Source organism: Heteronotia binoei, chromosome 12 (genome assembly GCF_032191835.1).
Source record: "Heteronotia binoei isolate CCM8104 ecotype False Entrance Well chromosome 12, APGP_CSIRO_Hbin_v1, whole genome shotgun sequence".
In the NCBI taxonomy this organism is placed as follows: domain Eukaryota; kingdom Metazoa; phylum Chordata; class Lepidosauria; order Squamata; family Gekkonidae; genus Heteronotia; species Heteronotia binoei.
This window is the reverse complement of record NC_083234.1, coordinates 60,273,064-60,300,020: the sequence shown is the minus strand read 5'-3', so window position 1 is coordinate 60,300,020 and position 26,957 is coordinate 60,273,064. Positions and strand designations below refer to the sequence as shown.

Genomic DNA, 26,957 nt, shown 5'->3' with positions numbered 1-26,957 from the left:
AGCCGGGCAGCGGCATTCTGCACTAGCTGCAACTTCCGGGTTCGGCACAGGGGCAGCCCTATGTAGAGGGCATTGCAGTAGTCCAGCCTTGAGGTGACCGTTGCATGGATCACTGTTGCCAGGTCGCTGTCCTCCAGGAAAGGGGCCAACTGCCTTGCCCGCCTGAGATGAAAAAATGCGGACTTGGCAGTGGCTGCTATCTGGGCCTCCATCTGCTATCTCCTACCCTCCAATATTTCACAAGAGGAAATTTCAGATTTGTGTTCTTGGAACTCCTTGTTTTTTCTGCACTTCACAGATTCCCCTCTCCCCACAAAAGGTGCTCTTTGCACCCTGAATGGTTCTCCTGTGTAGCAGCCTGTCCTATGGTAGAGCTTCAGTCAACATTTTAAAAGAGATCTCTACAGCGTGCAGCGTGGAAAACAGCAGGTTGTAAGCTACATGGTGCCTTAATGTTTATGCACATTAATGCACAGTACAACCAAGACACCTCTAGATCCAGAGACTTAATTTCTTGAGACTGAGAAGCATCAGACCTCTAGCATGCACTGACACATATGGACATTTTAAAGCATTTGCCAAACTGCCACCAAATGCAAAACAGGGACAAATTAAGTAATTTACCAGGGAATGGGATCAGAAATTGGGGATTACTGACTCACTCTTTATAACCCACTTTGAGTCCCAGCGAGAAAGGCAGACCATAAATAACACAAATAAAATTATAAATAATTCCTGGGTAAAAATGGAAAGCTGGCGTTTATGTATCCTCCAGCTTATCATAAAGCTACAGTTTAGAATTTTTCCATCTTGCACACTGACATATTCCCCTCTGCCCATTTTTTAAATATCCAATCTGATACTTTGTTTAACTGCAAAACTGGATCAGCTCTTTGTAGGGTTGCCAACAAACCAGAGGGGGGAAAATACCCTGCCCTTTTAGCAGAGGCTTAGGGTCAGGGGTCGTTTTGTAGAAAAATAGGTGGTGGAGCTCATTAGCATAAGTCATTCGCATATGCCATCCCCCCACCAGCCAAAAGCAATCCAACACAAGAAAGGAGAGCCCCAGGTGAGCGAGGCCTGCTTGGGCTGATAGAGATCCAGCCAGCTCAAGCAGACCTTGCTCACCTGGGGCTCTCCTTGCCCCCCCTCCAGAGTCAAAAGGTCAGCAAGCCACCTGCCACCCAAAATCACATAAGTGGAGAAAAGGTGGTGTGGGCTTCACCAAGGGTTAATGAGGGCTGCTGGGGGTGTGGCAAAGCTCCTGGTGGCTGGCTGGCCACTCTCCTAATCCAGGGATTGTTATGCAGCTTCACCTGCTATTCAATGGACAAGGTAGATGAGGAGGAGGAGGGGCAACTCTCAGAAAGGTTCAGGAGTTGTGCTCCTGTGAGCTCTTGCTGAATTCAAGGCCTGCGTAGGGTGATGTTATTTACAAGGTGGCGCAGAGTGGTAAAGCTGCAGTACTGAAGTTCTAAGCTCTGCTCATGACCTGAGTTCAATCCTGGTGGAAGCTGGGTTCAGTAGTCAGCTCAAGGTTGACTCAGCCTTCCATCCTTCTAAGGTCGGTAAAATGAGTACTCAGCTTGGTGGGGTGGGGTGGGGGGGGGAGGGAGTGTAGATGACTGGGGAAGGCAATGGCAAACCATTCTGTAAAAAGTCTGCCATGAAAATGTTGTGATGCGACGTCACCCCAGAGTCGGAAACGACTGGTGCTTGCACAAGAGACTACTCTTTTTTTTTATTTGCCTCCATGCCATTAAAAACTTCCATCTGCCTATTAAACCTCTGGCAAAGCATATGCTAATGACTTAGGCTAATGAGTATGGCACTTCTCCTCCAGGCTGCTGGCAACTTCTTTGCAGCCTTCCAGTTGGTCCTAATACAGGTATTATTCTGCAGCTATCCTCTTTAAAGAGCTTAATATTAGTAAATCAATTTTTTAATAGGAGCCTCCGAGGCAGCCGCAGGGCTCCCATCTCTACAGTATCCAAAGCTACAAGACCAGGGGAAGAAAACAGAATACATTTATGGGGAGTCATATTACTTCAAAAAACAATGTGGAAGCTTTTCAATCACTTGGGACTCTTCCTTGGGGGCAAATTTAAAATGGGGAGGGGAAAATCACACCGCTCTTCCTGTGCCGTATCAAGAGACAACGGACACGGTACAGCCACACAGAAGCACTTCCAAGCCTCGCTGATTTCAGTGAGAGAGCTCCAAGTATGTGAACACTTTTTCATGGATGCAGATGGAAATTTAGAAGTACATCATTTTGCTGGAGTATGCCCAGTATATTAAGCCACATACCACTTGTAAGGAGATGTCTGCCTCAAGCCAGAATAGCCCCAATCAGAAGTAACATCAACATTCCCCTTGCTTTCATCATTGTGACTTAGGAGAAGCTTGCATCGTACAAACTTTGATGTCAGCCAGCACATCGTATGAAGTAATAATGAAGGCAGCATGGAAACAAAGAAACCTTGCCTTTCCCTCATTTCTGAATATCCACAACCACACCCAGAGCAGTCTGGGAAAAGCCAGTAGAGCTGGCAGTCAGGTTTGCTTCCAGGAGCTGCTATGCTTCCTTCTTATTCTTTGTTTTGTACAGAAAGCAATGGCAGGGGCCATTCCCTACGAAACCCTGAGGACAAGCATCCCCACCATGTTTGAACCTGATGACTAGGAATGCCAGTCTTCAGGTGGGACCTAAAACTACCCTGGATTTACAGCTCATCTCTGGACTATAGAGATTAGATCCGCTGGAGAAAATGGATGCTTGGAAGGGTGGGCTCTATGGCAATGGACCCCACTAAAGTCCCCGTCCTCCTCAGCTCCACCCCTGAACCTCCAGGAGTTTCTCAGTTTGGATCTAGGAACTTTACATTCCCGTTCCGCCAGTAGCCAGGGGGAACCTGGCAACCAAATTTGAGGCATATATCTATAATCTCTTGCCTTTGCCAAATCTCATTCAGAAGACTCATCCCCAAAATATTTTTAAATTATATTTTAATTCAGGGATGTCAAACATGTGGCTCGGGGGCCAAATCAGCCCCTCTGAGGGCTCCTATCTGCGCCCCGAGCAATTGGCTGTCATCTGCTTCCTTCTCCTTCTCTCTTGCTTCCCTCTGCATAACAGCTTGCTTTGCCAGGCTTGCTCAATCACAAAGGAGCTATAGAGCAAAGCCTCTATTTTCTCCACTGGCTGAAGCTCCTGCCTTGGGGAGGAAGGGGAGGAGGGAGAGCTTGCTTTGCCAGGCTCTCTCAACTGCACAGCAGAACTGCAGAGCCAAGCCTCTCTTCCTTCTGTTGGCTAAGGCTCCTCCCCCTCCTGGTCCCCTGGGGAAGGAAGGAAAGAGCCAGAGCTTCCTTTGCCCAGTTCCCTGGATCCCATGGGAGAGATACAGAAAGCACCTTCAACACCAACAAATGCTAATGTTTTAAGCATGTTTTATTTTATGCTTTTTTTAAAAAAAATTGTGTTTGTCTGTGTCTTTTATAAAGTTTATATCTCTACTACCTAATCTGCCCCGCGTGACATGGCTCAGCTTAACAAGGTGTCATTTATGTCAGATCCGGCCCTCATAACAAATGAGTTCGACACCCCCATTTTAATTGATATCTTTATTAGCTTTCAGTTTACATAAGCTGCTTTGGGAGCCAGTTTTTTTGACTGAAAAGCCAAGTTAGGCAAATATTCTTTGGTTAATACGAATGATTTTCCTTGTCAGAACTCCAGCTTAAGTATTCAGTGTTTGTGTTTATCTTGGCATTCATTTTTATTTTATTTGGAAACCCCCTTTTAAATATTTTATTAGAACAATAAAATGTATGTGCTTATCACATATGTGCCAGTGCAGAATATACTTCATGCATTTAATAAGGCCGGCTCTAGTCCACAATAGTTTGTGCCACAGCAGATCCAGTAGTCTTTAAGGCACTCAGGAGACCAATCCTATAATGGTTTACTAGGAATCCTACTCAAGTCTGTTCAGCAGGACTCACTCCCAGAAAAGTGTTTTTAGAAAATAGTCAGTAGTCATATATGAGGCTGCACTGATTTCCACCAATTCCCCCCTCCCTCTGCAAATCCCCACTAAGCTGTTTTTGAGGTCCCACTCTCTTTTTCTCTGGCTGAGTACAGCTGGCTGTTGCACAAGGATGAGGACTTGGCAGAGGCTTGAAAAAAGGTGCCAGTACTCAGTATCATGGTGTGGTGGCTGCAGCAGTGCCATCAAATTGCAACTGACTTTTGGCAACCTCATAGGGTTTTCAAGGTAAGAGACAAACAGAAGTGGTTTGCCATTGCCTGCCTCCTCATAGCAACCCTGAACTTCTTTGGTGGTCTCCTAACCAAGGACTAATGAGGGCCAACCATGCCCAGCTATTTATATTGTATGACAGAGTTATACACAGGAAGCGTATAATGATATAAAATATGTAACCAAGTTGATACAACAGGAATGTAGACTGATTGGACAATCCCCCTAAATACCAATATCTAATAAATACAGCTTCTGAGCTGTGGCAAAATCAGGCTGGCATGAACCATCTAAATCTGTGATAAGAACCACCACACACAAAAAAGCCCTGTCTACACCTGCAGCAGAATGAGAGGAGGAAAGAGTTACAGTACTGAAGAAATGGCAGGGAGATCACTTTGGTCCCTTGCCTGTTAGTTTTGTTTTCTTAACTTGCAGGAAGTCCCTGCACACAAACAAGGCAGCACTGAAAATTGTAATTCCCCATCCTCAGCCAATGTGAAGTAATAGTCCATTCACACCATCAGACTTCGCTGAGCGTGCATTATATACTTTGTCATTCCACTTTTCAACTCCCCCCCCTTCCCTCCCCTTCCCAAAGCAGCTTGCACCAACTTAAATCTAACACAAATATTAAGATATGCTTCGGCAATGGCATTCAGCAGCTAGGGCTGCCAGTTTTAAAAACAAGTCCCTCTAGCAGTCCCTTGGATATCAGTTTGATCTGCTGCAATTGCCAGATGTTATTCAGCTCCATGTCATGAAGCACTAAATCTATCCATCTTGGCACCTTAAATGTCTATTAAGGGGGCAAGATTTTTTTTCTAGACATTTGGCAGCCTTATTGGCAGCTTGGAGGAAAGGAGCTCCTAGATAGAACTGAGCCCGAGCTTGAGAGGTGCCTTGTTATTGCATCTGTTCCTGCTGGCCTCAGCATTGCAGTTGGATCCAAACCAGATGGAGGGTTGACTGTCTACAATTGGACTCATCCCCTTAGCAGGGTTGCCAATCCCCAGTTGGGGGCAGGGAATCCCCCAGTTTGGAGGCCCTCCCCCCACTTCAGGGTCATCAGAAAGTGTGGGGGGGGGGGCTTGAGGTAGAGGCACCAGATTTGCAGCATAGTATCCAGTGCCTCTTCTCAAAACACACTCCAAGTTTCAAAAAGATTGGACCAGGGGGTCCAATTCTATGAGCCCCCAAAGAATGTGCCCCCAAAGAATGACTACAATAAAAAAGGTCAATGCCATGCTGGGTATTATTAGGAAGGGATTTGAAAACAAATCAGCCAGAATCATAATGCCCCTGTATAAATCGATGGTGCAGTCTCATTTGGAATACTGTGTGCAATTCTGGTCGCCGCACCTCAAGAAGGATATTATAGCATTGGAAAAAGTGCAGAAAAGGGCAACTAGAATGATTACAGGTTTGGAACACTTTCCCTATGAAGAAAGGTTAAGATGCTTGGGGCTCTTTAGCTTGGAGAAACGTCGACTGCGGGGTGACATGATAGAGGTTTACAAGATTATGCAGGGGATGGAGAAAGCAGAGAAAGAAGTTCTTTTCTCCCTTTCTCACAATACAAGAACTCGTGGGCATTCAATGAAATTGCTGAGCAGTCGGGTTAGAACAGATAAAAGGAGGTACTTCTTCACCCAAAGGGTGATTAACATGTGGAATTCACTGCCACAGGAGGTGGTGGCAGCTACAAGCATAGCCAGCTTCAAGAGGGGGTTAGATAAAAATATGGAGCAGAGGTCCATCAGTGGCTATTAGCCACAGTGTGTATATATATGTATATATTTATATATATAAATTATTGGCCACTGTATGATACAGAGTGTTGGACTGGATGGGCCGTTGGCATGATCCAACATGGCTTCTCTTATGTTCTTATGTGCCCGTGCTTCATTATTTTCGATGGAGGGAAGGCATTTAAAAGGTGTTCAGTCCCTTTAAATGTGATGGCCATAACTCTGTTTGGAGTGCAATTATGCTCATCACAACTTTGCTCCTGGCTCCACTCTCAAAGTCCCCAGATACTTCTTGAATTGGACCTGGCAACCTTACCCCTTAGTGACAGATGGAGGATGGGTCTTCGCTGGAGCTGGATCTAGGAACGATGAAGAAGCGCCTGGCTCCTTTCTCTTAGCCGGTTGGCCTTGTCAATGATAGCTAGCAACTGGGAGGAGGGAAGACGTCTCAGCTGGAACTGGGTCGAGGCACAGCGATGGTACCATGACAACATACAAATCAAAGCTACGTTAATTTCTCCAGAAGAAGAGTCCTACAACAACAACTCCAGACCTTACTCGCTTTTGCCTCTAGTCCCCCTGAGTGGTGTCCTCGCTCTTCCTTTAATCCCTGACTCCCTACAGACCGGCCCCGGCTAAAGAGCACATAGAAAGAGCAGCGGTGCTGGAACGACAAGTGAACGTCTCCACCAGGCGAGAGTGGAGCAAGAGCAAGAGCCTGCGCGGCCTGGACTAGCCCCAAACTCACCTTCCCCTCCTTTAGAGTCCAAATACGGAGCCTAATTCTGCCTGCGCCCAGGCCGCCAAGGGCTCTCTCTAGGATCAGCTGCGGGGCGGGCATCAACAACAGAGGCTGTTGGGTGCGAGGGGAAGCCAAAACAATCCCAAACCGGAAGTCCGACTCCTAAACAGTCCCTCCGGAGGTTACTCCTTTTGGGTCGCTCTAGGACTTGGAGGTCTACGTCAGAGAATTTTTTTTTTTTTAAAGGAGCCGCTTTCGAATGCCAAAACTGTCCTCGTTGATACTTCGGGTTTAAGAGACTTGAAGCGACCCCAGCTTCTGAGGAACAATCCCTAGAGTAGGGGTGGCCAAACTTGCTTAATGCAAGAGCCACACAGAATAAATGTCAGTTGTTTGAGAGCCACAAGGCATGAACGTCAGATGTTTGAGAGCCGCAAGACAGGAAGGCAGGCAAATAGATGGAAGGAGGTGGAAAGAAAGCAACTTTAAATGCATTCTCCAAGCTGCCAGCTGGCTTGGTTCGGAGAAGTGATTTAAAGAGAGAAATGCCTTCTCCAAGTCAGCCAAAGGGCTGGTGGGAGCTCCAAGAGCCACACAATAAGTGTGAAAGAGCCACAGTTTGGCCACCCCTGCCCCAGAGGAGCAGAAAAGAGCCAGTAGCACCTTAAGGACTAACAAAATTGGTGGTAGGGTAGGAGCTTTCCTGAGTCATGACTCACAAAATATTTTTATTGAGTGCCGAATTTTTTTTCTTTTGATTTTTGAAATAATCTTTATTTTTAACATACACCAAACTAATATGACAGTACATTACAACAAAGACAAATACATATTCGCTACAGAGAAGATACAACTAAGGAACGACATATATTAGAAAAATAGCATAATAAGCCTTATTAGGAACCACATTTTGCTGATACTACGGGAAACCATGCTGCTGAAAATTTTTCCTGATAATTTTGTAAATTAGGCATGGCGAGATGACAACATTTAAACGCAGAAATGACGGGTGGTTACATCAGTGTGACGTCAAAGTCAGCGTTTAAATATTCTATTTTAATAGTTTTAAATATTCAGGCTATATGTGCCATTCAAGCGCGTTCCCCTCCTCGACAACCACTGTGCCTCTCAGACCTCTCAAAAAATGCCCAAACGTATCAGGATATCATATCCGCTTTGCAATAGAAAACGTTATTTCCGGGTTAGGACGGAAGTGGGCCTTGTACAGGGCTATGGAGAAGGGGCGAAGGAAAGGCGACGAGCGCCGGGCGATGACGTGACGCGCGCGCCGGAAGTGCCTGGGGTAGAGTCTGTGCTGGGACCCGGCGGCGGCAGCGGCAAAAGGTTCGAGCCTCATCCCACCCCCGAGAGAGGGAAAAAAGAGGGGCAAGAAGGAGAAAAGGGAGGAGGTGACGGGAAGCGCGAACTTAGCGGGTGGAGGCAGGGGGAGGCGCTTGCCAAGCGGCCTGCCAAGCGAATGGGCGGGGCCTTGAAGGAGGTGGATAAGAAATCCCGAGTGGGATCGGGTTAGAGCAGGGGTGGCCAAACTGAGGCTGGGGAGCCACATGTGGCTCTTTCACACATATTGTGCGGCTCTTGGAGCCCCCACCCCGTTGGCCGAATTCGAGAAGGCAATTCTCTCTTTAAATCCCTTCTCCAAGCCAGCCAGCAGCTTGGAGAATGCATTTAAAGTTAAAATTGCTTTCTTTTCACCTCTCCCCCCAAATCTATCTTCCTTCCTTCCTTCCGACTCTCAAACATCTGATGTTCATGTCTTGTGGCTCTCAAATTTCAGACTTTTATTCTATGTGGCTCTTACGTTAAGCAAGTTTGGCCACCCCTGGGTTAGACTGTGAGAATGAGAAAGGGCCCTAGTCAGGGCAGGTGGGGAGGGTGATCAACGTCTGAGCTTTATTTGGAGGCGATGATTAGAATTCCAGAAGAGCTCAGCTGGATCACGCCCAAAGGTCCGTTAAGCCCAGCATCCTGTTTGCTTCAGCTGGGGGGAGCCTGCCCTAGCCAGGCATGAAAGCCACAGACCTCCGAATCAGTGTTCCCTCTAAGCTGCAGAGTCTTGTGAGCAAAAACTCTATTTTGTGAGCTGCTGGCATTACAGTTGTGAGCTACTGCATAAATTAGTGTGCTCTAGGACAGGGGTGGCCAACGGTAGCTCTCCAGATGTTTTTTGCCTACAACTCCCATCAGCCCCAGCCATTGGCCCTGCTGGCTGGGGCTGATGGGATTTGTAGGCAAAAAACATCTGCAGAGCTACCATTGGCCACCCCTGCTCTAAGATCATCATTGAGCTAAGACTAAAATGTGTGAACTGGAGGCTAAGAATCTGTGGGCCAGCTCATGCCAACTCAGAGGGAACACTTCTCTCAAGTTGTTTGACTCTCACTGTCAGGTATTGCAGGCCTTGGAAGTGCCCCCGTTCCTTATCCTGTTTTGAACTAGGAAAGTCTACAAATCACCGCAACGACAATAGTCTTGTTTTTGATTCTGCCATGACCTGGATAGCCCACATTAGCACAGTTTTGTCAGATCTTGCAAGGTAAAGACGGTTGGCCCAGGCTAATGTTTGGATGGGAGACCTCCAAGCAGAACCAGGGTTGTGATGTAGAGCAGTGTTCCCTCTAAGCTGAGTTAGTGTGAGCTAGCTCACAGATTTTTAGCCTCCAGCTCACACATTTTTGTCTTAGCTCAGATAGGATGACCCCAGAGCACAATAATTTATGCAGTAGCTCACAAGTTTAATGCCAGTAGCTCACAAAGTAGAATGTTTTCTCACAAGTCTTTGCAGCTTAGAAGAAACATTGACGTAGAGGCAGGCAGTGGCAAACCACTTCTGAGCATCCCTTGCATTGAAAACATGGGGTCACCATACGTCAGCTATGAGTTAATGGCAGCAACAACAAATCCTTGATTTGCAATATCTGGTGTTTTAGACTTCGCTCTTCTTTGGGTTATTGTTGGTGACATGCCCCATCCCCCAAGCCTTTTGTCCCCCTTTTCTTCCTTTAGTTTTTACTTCAAGAGCCAAGTTCAAATTTAAACCTCCCGCCTCACTGGCTCACACCCAATTACTTCCCAAAATTATTTTTTGTAATTCCTGCCCATTTTCTTTCCTATATAATAAGAGTAGAAGCTTCACTCAAACATCTGAAAAAACAAAATATTGTGAAAAGCGAAATAGAAATTAAAACCCACAAAATTCTTCCCACTGATTTTAGTGTATAAACAGGTACATGATGAAATAAAAATATTGACCAAATATAAAATATTAATGCTCAGTTTGGTCTAGTGGTTAAGTGTGTGGACTCTTATTTGGGAGAACTAGATATGATTCCCCACTCCTCCATTTGTAGCTGCTGCAATGGTCTTGGGTCAGCCATAGCTCTTGCAGGAGTTGTCCTTGAAATGGCAGCTGCTGTTCTTTCAGCCCCACCTACCTCACAGGATGTCTGTTGTGGGGTGGGGGTGGAAGTAAAGGAGATTGTGACCTCTCTGAGATTCAGAGTATAGGGTGGGATATAAATCCAATATCTTCTTTTTCATATAATATATTCTGTGTTTTAATGACAGGTATTGATCTAAATATCTTATAATTCCTAAACATCACATAAGGTTCAAACAGGAAGTTTGCTACTATCACATGTACTGTTAATTCTTGATATTTCCTTGGAGTGTCTTGCTTTACAAAGTAGAGAAGAGACAGTTTTGGTTCAAGTGGTATTTTGTTTTCAATATTTCCCCAGTCTTTCATATTTTTGATATGATATGCCCATGTATCACAGGGATTATTTCCACTCATATAAGCTTATATGGGAGCTCTAATCATCAGCTCTGGATCTCTGTTGCTCCCCTGCCTAGGGCTGTGAGAACTGCTTTGGCTTCAACATATGCATTTTCTGTGGCCATTCCTATATTATGGAATGGTCCTCCCAAGGTGGTTAAAAAGGCACTGTTTGCAATTTCCAGAAATGATTTAAGTGTGCTTTAAATGGTCTCTCATTGAGACACAATTATAAGTGGCAGGCAATTTAGAGAAGCCGCTTTTTAAAAAACATCTTTTGCTTTGTTTTTAGTGTATGTGGTTTTATTGTAGGAGCCAGTTTGTCCAGCAGAGAGAAAGGAGAGATGCACATTTTCATTAGTACATTTTCAATAAATGTGCGGCAATTATTAATTTCCAGTAAGTGTTTTTTGTTTTTCTCCCATCAAAGGTGGAGGAGGTTTGCTGTGTCCTTGTAGCAAAATCAGTAAATGTTAGAACTAGTTTTATCTGTTCTTGCTATTTTTTAGAGGTACCACTGAATACTTGTAGAATGATCTGCCTAGTATGGACTGTGTTGTTGTTATATTTTAAATACTGCTTTTGGTTTGCTAATCTCTGTACAGCTCCAGCACACTGAGTGCTAAATTAGTGTTAATCCCCTTATTTCTTATGTATATTATGTACATTTGCTTGGAATAAATTGCACTGGGTTACAGTTCCTATTGCTCCTCCAGGAGAAATGGCCTCAGCGAGATCCCAAACTCTGTTGGGCTTCAGGAATAGAGAAGGAGAACATTGGTTGTTACCTGCTGAGCAACATTCTAACACAGGCAACTATCTAAGGTAAGTGCATATCTTTTCCCATTCAGGTTTGATATAGGGAGAATAGGGAACTAGGTTTGTAAAGTTGGATACAACTAACATACAAAGTAGTTAACTCCACTCCCTAGAGCAAAGGAAGGCCGATTATAGATAGCTTCTCAGTAAGGACTGGAAATGTGCTTTATTTCTAACAGTTTGAGATTGACAGGAGGCCAAATTAATTTTGTGGTGGCCAACAAAATTCTGCAAGCTCAGCGTGTTGTAATCATGCAGGTTTTTAGACCTTATTGCTGTCATTGTAGGGACAATTTTTCTACAGACTATACATAGTGATTTTGAGTTATAACTGTACTGGGTGATATTATCAATGTGGTCTTGAAACACAACAGAGATGATGAGTGTGACAATTACAGTGATGTTTGTGTTTGATTTTGAGCAAGACTAATACCATATTTTGATATACTGCAGGTAAATGTTTCCATAACCTTATGGAGAGAAAGGACTTTGAAGCATGGCTTGATAACATTTCTGTTACATTTCTCTCTCTGACGGACTTGCAGAAAAATGAGACGCTGGATCACCTGATTGGCTTGAGCGGGGCAGTCCAGCTCAGGCATCTCTCCAATAACCTAGAGACCCTCCTCAAACGGGACTTCCTCAAACTCCTCCCGCTGGAACTCAGTTTCTATTTGTTAAAATGGCTTGACCCTCAGACCTTACTCACGTGTTGCCTTGTCTCTAAGCAGTGGAACAAGGTCATAAGTGCCTGTACGGAGGTGTGGCAGACTGCCTGTAAGAATTTGGGCTGGCAGATCGATGACTCTGTCCAGGATGCTTTGCATTGGAAAAAGGTGTACTTGAAGGCCATTTTAAGGATGAAGCAACTGAAGGACCATGAAGCCTTTGAGACCTCCTCGCTGATTGGACACAGTGCCAGGGTTTATGCACTTTACTATAAAGACGGGCTTCTTTGTACAGGTAGGAATGCCCTTGGGCTTGTTGGCAAAGGATATGAGCTGCAAATCAGGAAATTGCTAGTTCAGCTTTCACATCAACCATCAACTCACTGGGTGGCCTTTGGCAAGACACTGTTCTCGCAGTCTCGCCTCCCTCTCCTCCATCTGCAGTATGAGGGAAACAAAACTGGTCTATCTTCTGGGGTAATGCAACATTTCCCGTATTTTTTTTTGTCTCAAAGATGCCTTTTCTTTTCCTGGATTAAAACTGAAGCATGTTTTCATTCATTTGCTTGCTTTAGCATACAAAAAAAGTAAGAACAACCTGCCCTTGGAGGAACGTAACCCTGAGTCACTGCATGATTCCTGAGTGAAAAAGACATAAATAGCCAGAGCAGTGACACTCAGAGGGACAGTGGCTCAGTGGTAGAGCATCTGCTTGGTAAGCAGAAGGTCCCAGGTTCAATCCCTGGCATCTCCAAAAAAGGGTCCAGGCAAATAGGTGTGAAAAACCTCAGCTTGAGACCCTGGAGAGCCGCTGCCAGTCTGAGTAGGCAATACTGACTTTGATGGACCGAGGGTCTGATTCAGTATAAGACAGCTTCATATGTCCACATGTATAGATACCCTGCGCCAAGCATAGATAGAATGCAGGTAAATTTGTCATGTGTCTGCATTGGGAATGACTAGATTTATCTATTTCAGAAGGATTTCCCTTCTGCTTTTTTCCTAACATACAAAGTGGCATACAGCAACAAACTCAAAAACAGGTAGAAACAGTGGGTGCTTTCACATGGCGACTGTTTGCAAGTGGATCTTGCTGTTCTTACACTGTAGAAATCCAGTTGTGAAGCGGGTTATTTAGTGCATGTGAACGCATCCAGTGAAAAACAAAAGTAATAAATTACAAGAAATGGCCATAAAAGCAGCAGCTAATGCAGAACCTAAACCACTAGTCATTGAGCAGACTTTTTAAACCTTAGTTTATCAGATATTTGGCATTCTCTTAGAAATGTTGTAGTGAAGGGCCAGTTGTAAGGGTGGCTTGGTGCCGTGTTATACTTGCCTTTGTCCCTGAGCAATAGGAGGGAGGCCTGAGATCTTCTCTATCAGATAAAGCTGTTGTGAGACTCAGTTGCCACTAGGCAGCATTGTGGTGAGTCTCTACCCTGAACAGGTATCTCCAGGAGGTGCTTAAATCGCATTGAAGTTCACTTTAGAGCTGCTGAGATTGTTTTGCATGGCAGAGATTTGGCATGCAACAGTAATGGCTAACAGCCTTTTGTCTTTTGGCTGCACCTCTGGCTTTAAGGTGTTTCCAAAAAAAGTGGCTCCAGAAGCTGCAATAGGTAGTAATTGAGTTGAGTTACATGAAGTGGCCTTCAGTCCAGAATTTCCGCATAGCTCAGTCTGCTGAATCATTGTTACCATTTGGGAGTGTGTTGCCTGTGTAGTTCACTTGAAGCCTTGGCCAGGTTTGTGGGCCCTCTCCAGGATCTGAGTGCCTGGATTGTCTCCTGCCTGTGGAGTGGCTGTTGTTTTCACCCAGGAGTGCTAGAAAGGAACTGTGACACCTTGTTGTCCTTCAGCCTTTACGAAGAAGCTTGTAGGAAATGTGGACTAGATTGCACGCTAGAAGGGACAGTGGGATGTGTGCCCTGTAACTGTGGGGGAGCTTCAATGTGCAACCTTTGAGGGAAGTTTGTTTGCCATGATTGACATTCTTGCTCAGGAGCTGCTCCTCCCTCCCATTCTTAAGGCACCATGTTTCCTGGAACCTCGTTCAAAAACCCTTCATTGAATTCACACATTCTTGGCAGGCAGTAGCTCTCCAGCGTATCAGGCCCAGGTTCTTTGAAATGAGGATGACCCTAAGTTCCGCATTCAAAGCTATATAGCTAATGCTGTGGGAGAAAGTGAAGTTTGAAGATCAGCCAAGACTTGACTGTGGGAACTCTCGATCTTTACTCTATTGTCTGCATTGTTGACTTGAAGCTGCGTCTGGGTAGAATAATTAATGCATGTTGGGAAGCAGGATTTTGGAACTATGCACAGGAAGCCTTCCTTGAGCAAAAGTGATCAGAATGCAGTTTTATTTTTATTTTTCATTTTACTTAGCTGATTTCTATTCTATTCTATTCTTATTTCTTAGCTGATTTCTATTCTATTCTATTCTATTCTATTCTATTCTATTCTATTCTATTCTATTCTATTCTATTCTATTCTATTCTATTCTATTCTATTCTATTCTATTCTATTCTATTCTATTCTATTCTACCCTTTCCCGCAGCCTGAAAGCAATATGTGTCTGGCTTGCATGCCTGTTTAGGCTTAGTGGTTGATCACCAGCTTGCATTGAGGAGTTTGTTTGGATAGGGGTGATGGGTTGTATTTCCTGTGTGGTGGCAAACACAGTTCCATAGGTGTATCTATCTGTTTCCATTTGTGTTAGAAAGAACACAAGGCATTTCTGCAGCCTCTCGTTTTTGCAACAACGGGAGAAATGTGAATTTGCGGGGCCCTTACAAAGCTATTCAGTTCCCCAAGCATTTGACGATTACACTGTCACCTGGCAAAAGAACTCCTCTCCAAAGCGCTGTTAAAAAGTACTTAATAATATAGCATTTCTGAATCATTGCATAGCATTCAAAGTGCTTCTTGTTCCTTTGAACTGCAGGTTCGGACGACTTGTCTGCCAAGCTGTGGGATGTGAGCACGGGGCAGTGCATCTACGGGATCCAGACCCACACCTGTGCAGCAGTGAAGTTCGATGAGCAAAAACTCGTCACAGGCTCTTTTGATAACACAGTAGCCTGCTGGGAGTGGAGTTCAGGAGCCAAGACCCAATACTTCCGGGGCCACACAGGAGCAGGTGTGTTACAGGCTGCAAAAGAGGATGAAACATCTTATGGGTTTGAAGACTTACCTGCACATTATTGATGGATTTTTTTTTGTGCAAAGAATTTCTTTAAAATACCCAAATACATGCAAATATAACATCACTATGAAAAATTATTTCTTAACACTTGCATTAAAAAGCTGTGATATTGTCTGTACACAGGCTTTAAATTTAATTGTTAAGGAGCAGTTTTTTATGGTGGTGATATTTGGATGGAAAAACCACTAAGTAACAATTTTTCACACTCTTATTAAATAACAAATTTTGTATATATTCAGTCTCCTTATAAATTTACAAATAATTCACACAATATATTCAGTATTAAACCAGTTTCCACACATGTTAACATATTTATAAAGCAAACTCTTATCCCTTTAATAAATCAAGTCCATGGTATAGTCAATGAAACGTCCAAAATTTCTCTAAATAGAGGGAAAAGAATCAGGAAATCCATTCAGCCTTCGCAAGACGTCCAGTCTAGATATTCAAGACGTTTCGATTTTATTCTTCTTCAGTTCTCAGACTGTAAGGTGGAACTATAAATGCAAAACTACAAGTAAGAAACACCCTGCACACATACATATTCATATATGCTGCATTTAAATTGTATCAGAATTACCCCAATTTCACTAAATTTCACACACAGACACAAGGTTCTTGGCTTTCATATATGACCCAGTGGGTCCTCAAACTCATTTGTTGAATGTAAGTGTGAAAAATTACTCCTTAACGTTTGTGATATTGTCTGTACACAGGCTTTTAATCTGATTGTTAAGGAGCCGTTTTTCATGGTGGTGGTATTTGCTGAAATCTTATTCTAAGCAAGACTTCACATCCTTCTAAGTCGACACTGCATTTTTGAGAGAAACAAACTGCAAGATGGATTTCAGTAAAATCATTTCTGTCCTGCCCTTCAGTCCAGGCAGGTATGCCACAAGCTTGAAAAAACCCAAACCCCACAACACTGCAGTAGAAACAAAGCCATCAGCCAACAACCAGCTTCTAATTTCCACCTTAACCATATAATTAAAACTAACATCATAAAGAAGCATTACAAACCAGCCCCGCCATTAAAGAGCGGCATATCCAATAAAGATCCTAGTAAAAAGTTGTCTTTGAAGCATGCAATGGAATGCCAGCAAGACTGAAGCAAGCAGACATCCATCAGAAAGGAGCTCCAGAGCCACAGCTGTCATAACCAAGAAGGCTTTCACCCTGATGGCCCCTTAACTGTACTGATGGTGGAGGCACATGGAAAGAATGTCTGTCTCAGTTCCCACTTACTGCATTGTTAATAGTTTGTTGGGGAACAACAGCTCTCCTTTGTGCCCCTATATATGATGATACCCAGATGAAATCCAAAGGAAGCTTTAAGGGAACATCTGACCATTGTTCTCTTATTCTGTAATCCCAGTCCATCTGCATTATCTATGTGTTGTTTTATGCTGTTTGTTTGCACAGTTTTTATGTCCCATAATCTGTCTTTCACCCCAGTGAGCAAGATGGATGTATATAGGATAAAGAAATTGACCAGATTAGTCCCAAATGAGAAAATGGAAGCTGGCCTTGCTGATCTTTAAGCTTGTTCTTTCTGCCTTTTGCTTTGTAGTTTTTAGCGTGGATTACAACGATGAGTTGGATATCCTGGTCAGCGGCTCAGCGGATTTCACTGTGAAAGTCTGGGCTCTGTCAACTGGAGTGTGTCTTAATACACTGACCGGACACACAGAATGGGTCACTAAGGTATGCCTGGTCTGGATTGTTTTGTTCCTCTGTTGGTAAAAGTCCATGCCGTGTGTCATTCGGGGAGAGGTTTGGCCTGCTCTGTTTGATTGATTTTTAATGAAGCTTAGCAGGTCTAGGTCTGGTCAGCCCCTGGGTGGCTGATCCCTTGGGAGGTCTGTGCCTGCTGCCTTGTGTTCCATGATGGGAGAGCAGCAACATTAAAATGCCAGCTACATATGGAAAATCCGAACGTGAGTTCAATTTTCTATGTCCTATGTCGAGGCAGACCCATCTAGTTTAGAATAGGGATGGGCATGAACAGAACAACAAATCATTATTTGTGCTAAAAATGGCCGATTTGTGGTTCATTCTGAACTGGTTCATCTAATCCCACTGCATCCAAACACAAAATGAACTAGCCTTTTTCTTGGCATGTGTTTTGGCTTGTGTTTGCTTCATTTTTCCGGACAGCCTGGTGCTGGCATGAATCCCCAACCCCTGTGCTTCTGACTAGACGTTGCAGTCGCTTACCCCGACCCCCTGCAGCTACGGGGCCCTGACTAGATGTCTCAGCTGCTCACTCCGACCCCCTGCGGTTTCTAGTCAATTTCATTGGAAACTGAGCAGAAGCACACAGGGGCTGGGAGAGGAGAGCTGTGGTGTCTAGTTAGTTTCCAAGCTTCCTGGGGGTGAACCCCCTGGAAGCTGCAGGGCAGCTACCCTTTCTTTCCCCAGCTTGACATACTCCTAAGAGAGCAGTTTACTGGGGGGGGGGGTTGTAGTTCAGCCTCCAAAAATCCAGTTTGCACCAAACTTGGAAGCTGGTAGAGGAAAGTCCACTGAAGAGTTTGCCACAAGTTTGGTGTCTCTAGCTCACTTGGGGACTGTTCAGTGCCTTCCCAAACTCAACAGGCTATGGATTCTTCGGGAAATCGAAAAAACACAAAATGAAACCGACCACTAATTCCAGCAACCCAGTGAACCACGAAATGAAACAAACCAACATTTTTGCATTCTGTGCCCATCCCTAGTTCAGACTTCTCTGTCCTGGCTGAAAAATATCATTGGTAGTTTTTTGTAGCCTGCCTTTCATCCATCAGTTTCCCTGAGTGTTTAGCAACACATACGGAAGAATATATCAATAAAGCCAAAATAAAATATCCTTCAAGGATCTCATTCATAGTCCTGCTACCTTTCATCCTTTTAATGGGTAATGACTGGTTTTGAGCCTGATACGTTTTCATGCCAAGCAGCAGAATACCTCCAAACTAACTAAGGGTAGTAATTCAGTGGTAGTGCACATACATTGTATGCAGTAGGGTTCCAGGTTTGGTCACTTATAGTTAAAGGCTGTCATGTTCAGGAAAGAACTCTTCTGTTTGCAACCTTGGAGAGCCTCTGCCCTTTGGAGTAGATAATACTGGGATAAATGGACAAGTGGGTTTGACTCATTTGCTCCTGTTTGCATTATCTTTGGTCTGGGTTCTGTTTCTTGGTCAAGATCAGGGGTCACCGATATGGGACCTATGAGTGCCATGGTGCCTATCAGTACGTTTCCTGGGGCTCTTTATTGTCTTCTCTAAAGTATTTCTTCCCCCAAATCAAAGAACCAACTCTGGCTTTCCTCCAGCTCATTGTAGCAAAAGGCAATTCAGAGAAGTCCAGGAGGCATCATCCTTGTGTCTGCAGGGAGCACTCATTCAGAAACAGCTGCCTCTGTCTTAGGAGGATGCTTGACTTGCATACTCCCAGCGTTTTCTGATAGCCCTACATAGCAGCTGTTTTATGGTGGTACCCACTTTCCGTTTTCTACGTTCCAAGTCTTTCCGCAAGCTCAACTAATTTGGGTAGCCCTGCTCTGGAGCTGCAGAATGTTGGGAACTGGTTTGTATAGAGAGAACGCTTCTACCACCCAGGATGCCAACATACCTGAACAAATGTGCAGCGCCTGCCACAGGAATTCACTGCCACAGGAGGCGGTGGTGGCTGCAAACATAGACAACTTCCAGAGGGGACTGGATAAACATATGGAGCAGAGGTCCATCAGTGGCTGTTAGCCACTGCGTATTGTTGGAAGTTTGTCTGGGACAGTGAGGCGCTGTATTCTTGGTGATTGGGGGGGCAAAGTGGGAGGGCTTCTAGTGTCGTGGCCCCACTGATGGTCCTCCTGATGGTGCCTGGGGTTTTTTTGGCCACTGTGTGACACAGAGTTGGACTGGATGCACCATTGGCCTGATCCAACATTGCTTCTCTTATGTTCACCTTTTGCGAACTGGTCTTGTGTTATCTGGGCCTTACCACACCTTTCTTCTCATTGCAGGTGGTCTTGCAAAAGTGCAAAGTCAAATCTGTCATGCACAGCCCTGGGGATTACATTCTTTTAAGCGCCGACAAGTATGAAATCAAGGTAATGGGCGCATCTGCCTTGTTGAACTCTTGGAAGTTGGAGAAATTGCAGGCTTGAACAGTAAGGAGAACGTTCTGAAGGCACATGTGAAGATCTGTTTGGTTGTGGATAACTAAATGCATCCGTGACCAAATACTGCCCACCAGTGGAATGCCTTAGAAGGCAGAGGTCCCAATGACCTGCAGTCCTCACTGCTCCATTCCATTTAGATAAATTCAGCCTCGCTATGGGATTAATATTACAAAATAATATTGTGTCTTGTCTATGTTCAACACGGCTGATTCAAGGACGCCTCTAAAAATATTGCCTGTTGTTTGTTTGCTTGCACTCCAAGGTTTTTATCTTGTTCTCATTTATGGATTATAGTAAAACTGGGGTTGATAGCACTTCACATTACTAACCAAAACAAGAGATGAAGTCTCTGCCCTGAGAAGCTTGCAGTCTAAATTCTGGCAGTAGAAGGGAACAGAGATGAATGTGCACAAATATGGTTAGACTTCCTTTCTTTAGCGGACAAAAGGGTTAAGCCAATGGATGGGGCCATGGAACTGTTGTAAAGTATCAGTTTTGCATGAATCAAGTCCCACCTTTGATCCTTGGCATCTCAGGTTAAAGGACCTGAGATAACAGGAACTGGGAAATAATTTTCTTTGCCTGAGAGAATAGAATCATAGAGTTGGAAAGGATCTCTAGGGACATCTAGTCCAACCCCCTGCACAATGCAGGAAATTCACAAATACCATTCCCCACACACACCCAGTGACTCCTGCTCCATGTCCAGAAGATGGCCAAAACCACCCCCCTCCAGAATCCCATGACCAAACTGGCCTGGAGAAAAATTGCAACTTAGCCCCAAAAAGTGGTAAACAGCATTTCCCTGGGCATGTAAGAAAGGGCCACAAGAACAAAGCCTTGATGCAACCCTCCATTTGACAGCCCTTCAAGGACTTGAAGATGGTTTTCCTATCACGTCTCAGTCATCTGCTCTCCAGGTTAAACATACCCATACCTTGGAAAGCTGCTGCTAGTCACTCTAAGCAGTAAGCAGTGGACTGACCCAGTATAAAGCAGGTTCATATAGATAAAGAGTTAATGGTAACGGTGTGTTTGAGAGGGGATTTGAAGGGTGAGTGGAGGTGGTCTGAGAGGTCATTCTAGGCATAAGAGATTCCTCAAATGGGATTCGGTGCTGGCAAACGGTAATGTTTCCCCTCATGTTTTCCATGTTGTAATTTTTTTAAATAGATCTGGCCCATCGGGAGAGAGATCAACTGCAAATGCCTGAAAACCCTGACAGTGTCGGAAGACCGCAGTATCTCTTTGCAGCCCCGGCTTCACTTCGATGGGAAATACATTGTGTGTAGCTCAGCGCTTGGATTGTACCAATGGGACTTTGCCAGCTATAATATTCTCAGGTAAAACACTTTGAATTCCAGGCTGAGACATTTGCATCTAGGAAAACTAGGACTGATCCTTAATACCTCCTGTTGGGAATTCTTCAGGAGAGAGAAGGGAGAGAATCAGGGAAGAAATGCAATGGATGCTGCTTCATTTTTATGGAGGGACAAGTTAAGATGAACGAAAGAGCTAACCAGCAATGGCCTTGGCCTGCAGCTTCAAGTGACTGAAGCCTAGAAACTTGCAGGGTTGTTTAGGATTTTTCACTGCACCCCAACTGGAACATGTTAGCTTGTGAGGTCTAATTTGTTTCTTCTGGTGGTAGAGAGTGCTGTCAAATCACAGCTGACGTATGATGACCTCGTTGGGTTCTCAAGGCAAGAGATGTTCAGAGGTGGGTTGCCATTGCCTGCCTCCATATCACAACCAGTGATCCCTCTAAACAGAGTTAGTGTGAGCTAGCTCACAGATTTTTAGCCTCCAGCTCACACATTTCTGTCTTAGCTCAGGAAGGATGGCCCCAGAGCACACTAATTTATGCAGGAGCTCACAGCTTTAATGCCAGGAGCTCGCAAAGTAGAATTTTTGCTCACAGGACTCTGCATCTTAGAGGGAACATTGATCACAACTCTAATATTCCCTGAAGGAATCTCATCCAAATACTAGCCAGGGGTGATCTTGCTTAGCTTCCGAGATTGGGCTAACCTGGGCTATGTGTGTCAATGTATCCAAAGTCAGCATCCAGTTTAAAAATAGGATTGATCATTACTGCTGCAGAACAGCAGCTAAAGTTGTGGCTACCTATTCCATTCCCTATGTGAACTTCACTTTCCCCATATATCTGCAGCTTTCCTGGCCAAGCGTATTTCTCTTCCCTGCCCATTCTCCCTCTTTTCCTTCCTCTCTCAGACTCTACCCTGTGACTCTCCTTTTTTCCCCTTGATCTTCTGCATTCTTGCTGCTCTAGGGCATGGTAATTGTGCCTAACTGAGACAGATGTAAAATGGTATTAGATTCATGAAGGGGGAGGTCCATCAGTGGCTATTGGCCACGATAGCAAAATAGAACCTTGAGTTGTAGTGTGTGTAGTGGGGTAAACAGTTGAGGGGCTTTAGCTTTTGAACCCCTGCTTGTAGGCCTCTTGAGATAGGAAGCAGGATTTGATGAACCTCTGGTCTTATCCAACTGCTGCGTTTTTTGGGTCTCTGCATTGGCAGCCACAGACCCTTCTGGATCCCCAGTACCCCCAGCAGGACACTGAGCCAGAGAGTTCATTGCTCAGTCCCCTAGTGCTTTAGCTTTTTTGGTGCAACTGTAGCTTGGCTTTCCTCAGTGAGCTCATGTCAAGTAGTGCCATCAAACCTTGATAGTTCATACACAAAGTCCTATCCATGTGAGCTCCCTCTGATATAGAACAGTTTTTATTGGCTTTCCAAAGGTTGGAGGGAGGTCTTTTGCATTTTCAAGGGAAGTTTGTTCAATAATTATGGGGCAGCTACAGAGTGGTAAAGCTGCAGTACTGTAGTCTGTGCTCGCGACCTGAGTTTGATCCTGGTGGAAACTGGGTTCAGGTAGCCGGCTCAAGGTTGACTTAGCCTTCCATCCTTCCAAGGTCAGTAAAATTGTTGCACACACCATCTGTGCCCAAAAGTTGAGTCCCTCCAGCCCAATTGAGGAGACTCAACAGCCAAAGTTCTAAGTGAGTTGAACCAGAGATTCCTGTATTACCACCGGTGGCAGAAGGAAAAGCCATGCTCTTTCTATACCACCATCGTTCTTGCGTTTTTCCTGAACCCCATCTTTACAAACATAGCATAGTTATGCAATTTCTGATAACAAAGCAGGTCTTGTTGATTGGTTACAAAACCTCACTCTTAGTCTTTTGTGGTATCTCATGGCTTAAAGAAACCCGTCTGTACTAGGGTGAGGTAATTCCTTGGGGATTTCTTTGTTCTCTACTCCCAATCCCCTGTTTTCCTGGCATCTAGCATCTGCCCGGTTTCTGGTTTTGTTCCAGAGAATGTGTCAGTAAGTACAATCTCTACTGCGTAGGCGTGATTGCTCCTTTCAGACTAGGAGGCCCTTCCTCAAGGCAGGGAGAAAAGCTTTCCTTACCAAAGGATGCTAACAGAACTTTGATAATGTTCTCTTGCTAGAGAAATGTGCTTTGTGATATGTAATGTGCCTCCTTTCATATATATTATGCTGAGCAAGGACTCTTAATAGAGGCCTATTGTCCATTGTTCCCCAGACCACTTCAGGCCTGGAATAGAGAGAGAAAAGGCACTATATACTTTTAAGGCAAGCCATACAAATATACTACTTTGAATGTAATGGTTTTGTTACAACTCTTAAGGCAGATTAGTGCAAATGAGTTCTATGATCAGGATTAGTGCGATTCTATTTGGCACTCTGTCCTTGCCGTAATGCAAATCTGAATCTGCATCCTACAAATGAGTACCCAGCTTGCTGGGGGGGGAAATGTAGATGGCTGGGGAAGGCAATGGCAAACCACCCCGTAAAATGTCTGCCGTGAAAACGTTGTGATGTGACGTCACCCCCAGAGTCAGAAACGACTGGTGCTTGCACAGGGGACTACCTTTACAGAGAAGGAATGGGTTGTGGACAACTGTAACATGCAAGAGAAGGCACCTTCAACATGTGTTGGTCTGAGGAGTGTAATTGGTGTGCAGGTTCAAAATGCAGCGTGGGGGTGGGGTTGTGAAGGGCTCTAATGGTGAGTACTGAACCAGGGAACAAATAAGCTTATAAAGTTTCGATAACAGTGCTGCATAACAAAATGATTTGCTTCCGTTTTAAAAAATGGGCGGCCGCATTTTAAACCAGCGGTAGCTTCTGATGCATTAGAGTAGCCTAGCCTAGAAGATCAGCCCTGTCCAGGAGGATTGATAATCTACAGCTGTGATCTAAATGGAAAAAAGCAAACCTCACCTGCTCTGTCATGTGTTTTCCTGGATGGGGGGATGTCTCTAATAAGATCCCTAGGGCCTTAGCAGAATCCGGTTGTGATAGCCTTACACTTGCGGTTCTCACACTGGGGTTTCGTGTCCAAAAGTGGGCTGTGACTATTGCAGGTGCATCATGAGACCAACCGAGTTCAGTTAAGAGAGGTGGCTTGATGGCAATTTTGGATTTGCTTCTGTTTAAAGCATGAAATGGCCATAAAATGCAGCCTGTAGCTGGGTAATGCTGCATATTTGTCAATAATGAGCACCAAAAAACAGTGTAAGTTTGGTCATTGCTAACTGAAGTGAGGTTCCTGCATTTCACATTGGAAAGAGAAAGTAGTATGGAGTCACTTTTGCAAGTTGGTCTTGAAAAGCAGAGTTAAATTTAGAAGCGGGTCCCACTTAAAAATGCGTGAGAAGGACCACCTTGCACCTTCTAGTTTCAAACCAGACCCTTTCAGGAACTCCAGCCTCAGTGCGAGCAATACCTCTGTGTTGCCTGGATTCAACTTTCTGCCCATTCTCCATCTTCCATTTTGACCACAGCATCCAGGCCCCGGCTTAGATTTAACCCTGTTTAAAACCCTGTTTCTTTAAGGCTAAGCTGTCCTTTACCTACCATGCTTTTCTGATTTTTTTTTCCCCTCCCCCTGCCTTCTTTTCACCACAGGGTTATCAAACCTCCAGAGTTTGCAAACTTGTCGTTGCTAGGCTTCGGTGACATTTTTGCCCTACTGTTTGATAACCACTACCTGTACATCATGGATTTGAGGACAGAGAAACTGATTAGCCGCTGGCCGCTGCCAGAATACAGGAAGTCCAAGAGGGGGTCAAGCTTTCTGGCTGGAGAAATGTCTTGGCTCAACGGCTTGGACGGCCAGAATGACATGGGCTTGGTCTTCGCCACCAGCATGCCCGACCACAGTATTCATCTGGTTTTGTGGAAGGAACATGGCTGAAGGGGAGCAGCAGATAATACATGTGTTGTGGCTTTTTAAAATAAATGAACAGTTGAGACTGCCAGCAACAGGTCAGCCAGAGAAGACTTTGCATGAACCAAAGCTGCGCATCTTCCAGACACCATCATGCAATGTACAATCAATGTACAATCATTTTACCTTTAATTTTCTGGGGCATTGGAGAGATGGGGGAGGTGCAGAATAACACCGAGGGGTGCGTATTATTATTTTTAGAAACATTAATGCACCACAGCATGCGAACATCCTTGATTTTCTGTCTTTGACTTGAGTATTCATGTTCAAGCATACGCATTTGGGCATCTTTCTCAACTGTGGCTTTGGGGTTGTTGGTTTGGTTGTTTTTTTTTTCTCCCCTTGAACAAAAATGAGATGCTACTCAAAAGAAGAAGGGTGTTGGCTCTCAGCCCTTCCCCCTTCTGTCCCCTTTTCTCTCCGATAGAAAAAAGGAGGGAGTGAATCCAGTTGTTTCTTTCTGATATTTTGTGCACCTTCACTGTGGAAAAAATCAGATTGCTACAAGCAGGTTAATCGGTTTCTCTTTAGCTGTTCAAATGTCACTTTACTAACTGCACACACCCACACCTCTGTATGCAGTGAAAGTAGACCCTCCCCCTTCTCAGCTGTTCTCTGTGAATATCTGAAGCAGGAGATTTTGCAGTTATTTGCAAAACAGCAAATACAGGGTTTTTTCTACCAAAAGTTTGGCTCCTTTGGAATGGGCATTCCCTTCTCCATATGATGAAACAGGTGGGCTGGAAGGGTTGACATCCAAGCATCCCTCACTAGAGGCATGCTTTGTCTTGTAAGGCAAATTCTTGGGCCAATTTGAGAAAGTTGCCTTTTTCTAACAAGCCATCAAGTCAATGGAAGGCTCCACATGCTTGGAGCGGCTCCTTGTACAGGAAAGATCTGCAAGTGTGTGCGGTTGAAAGCATCATTGAACCTGCTTGCTTAGCAGAGTCAGTGTTCCTCTCTTAAGCCCTGGCTCCCTCAGTAACAAGCCTTCGCCTCCCTTGCCCTGATCTCTCTGCAGAAGAAGAAATCTGCAGCTGTTTCCATCATGGCTTCCTGAACCTAATGAGAAGGAATGAGATGGTCGCAAAAATAAGTGGTAGCTAAGAGCTCCAGTGGACAGTGCTCTCCCTGCATAGGGAGATAATTGGGTAACAGAGTTAGGAGGAAGTATCGTAGCAGCATGCACTTGTCAGCCTTCATCTTTCCTACTCATCTCCACAGGCATACAGAGGCTTTGGTTCCTGTAATTGCTCACTGAAGTGCTACCAGCACAGGACTCTCAAGTCAAAAGAAAGGGAATGTTCCTTTTAACCATTCGTTTTCCAGTGCAGAGGCCAAAGCTGTGGTTTGGCTAAAGCCTGGCAGCTTGAAATCCAACCGAAGTAATTTTAAGATTGAAATAACGGCACAGGAGAGAGCGCTGAACAATATGCGGTGGAGGGGAGGACTCTCTCTCCCGCCACCCATCCACTTGTGCTTCTGTTCTCGGAGGGGCGCTGGATCGAAGATGGCAGTCTACTTCCAGCACACGCTACAAAAGTTTACACAACGATATTAATAAAACCATCTGCCTGGTTGGACTTCTGTGCTGATGCTCAGTTATTCAACTAACACTTTTAGGTTGTCGGGGGCTAAAATCCACTCACCTCTTCCTGTTTTATTAACAGTGAATGAAATGAAGAGTTAAGTCCCTTAATGCGGGCAGGCTCCATGTTGGCTGGTTAATGGGGTGAATTGAGGCCTTGACCCTAAGATGAGGAGAAGGCAGCAGTGTGCTTGCAAATTGGCTCTTCTTGATGTATTCTGAACAAGAATAGAGCTGTGATTAAAGAGCTCAATGGCTGCGTTGCAGAGGTGGACAGTTTTGAAATTAGCTATGGACATATCTGGCTGGGCTGCCCCATGAATGTGTGCTGGCTTCCCTCCCCCCCCCAACGGTCATCATCTTGAAAGTCTTCCATCCAGTATCATCATTTCCATCTGGCAGAAGTTAACGTAAACCTATTTTAGGTAGGTAGCCATTATATTTTTTTCTTAGTTGCAGGATCCAGACTTTTGTGCCCAAGAACTGTAATTAACATGATCTGCTTCTAAAAGCAGCATTTCCTCTGTATTCAGTTTCAACAAAAACACATCTTTGTTATTTTTACAGCACTATTTCAGGTTAAAAGAGCATTTGGACTGGGCCGTGGCTCTTTGTCTTTTGCTGTAGCTGGCTTAATTCACAGCACTGATTAGATTGCTTGGGTGTCT

The 26,957-nt window shown here is 44.6% G+C and overlaps 1 protein-coding gene across 1 annotated transcript; it reads left to right on the top strand.

Annotated features, from left to right (window-relative positions):
• The first annotated feature begins 7,498 nt into the window (after nt 1–7,498).
• On the top strand, nt 7,499–26,284 carry FBXW2 (F-box and WD repeat domain containing 2). The gene is made up of 8 exons (XM_060251610.1): nt 7,499–8,099; nt 11,268–11,376; nt 11,824–12,333; nt 14,989–15,183; nt 16,820–16,953; nt 19,256–19,342; nt 20,588–20,757; nt 24,380–26,284. The coding sequence occupies exons 3-8, from the start codon at nt 11,844–11,846 to the stop codon at nt 24,666–24,668; spliced, it is 1,365 nt and encodes a 454-aa protein (XP_060107593.1). The 5' UTR covers nt 7,499–8,099; nt 11,268–11,376; nt 11,824–11,843; the 3' UTR covers nt 24,669–26,284.
• The last annotated feature ends 673 nt before the right edge of the window (nt 26,285–26,957 follow it).

Bases quoted from the DNA above. Each gene is read 5' to 3' on its own strand.
- FBXW2 (XM_060251610.1), top strand. From the start codon at position 11,844: ATGGAGAGAAAGGACTTTGAAGCATGGCTTGATAACATTTCTGTTACA. The intron at 19,343-20,587 runs GTAATGGGCGCA...TTTTTTAAATAG, and splicing joins CCGACAAGTATGAAATCAAG to ATCTGGCCCATCGGGAGAGA. The intron at 20,758-24,379 runs GTAAAACACTTT...TTTTCACCACAG, and splicing joins GCCAGCTATAATATTCTCAG to GGTTATCAAACCTCCAGAGT.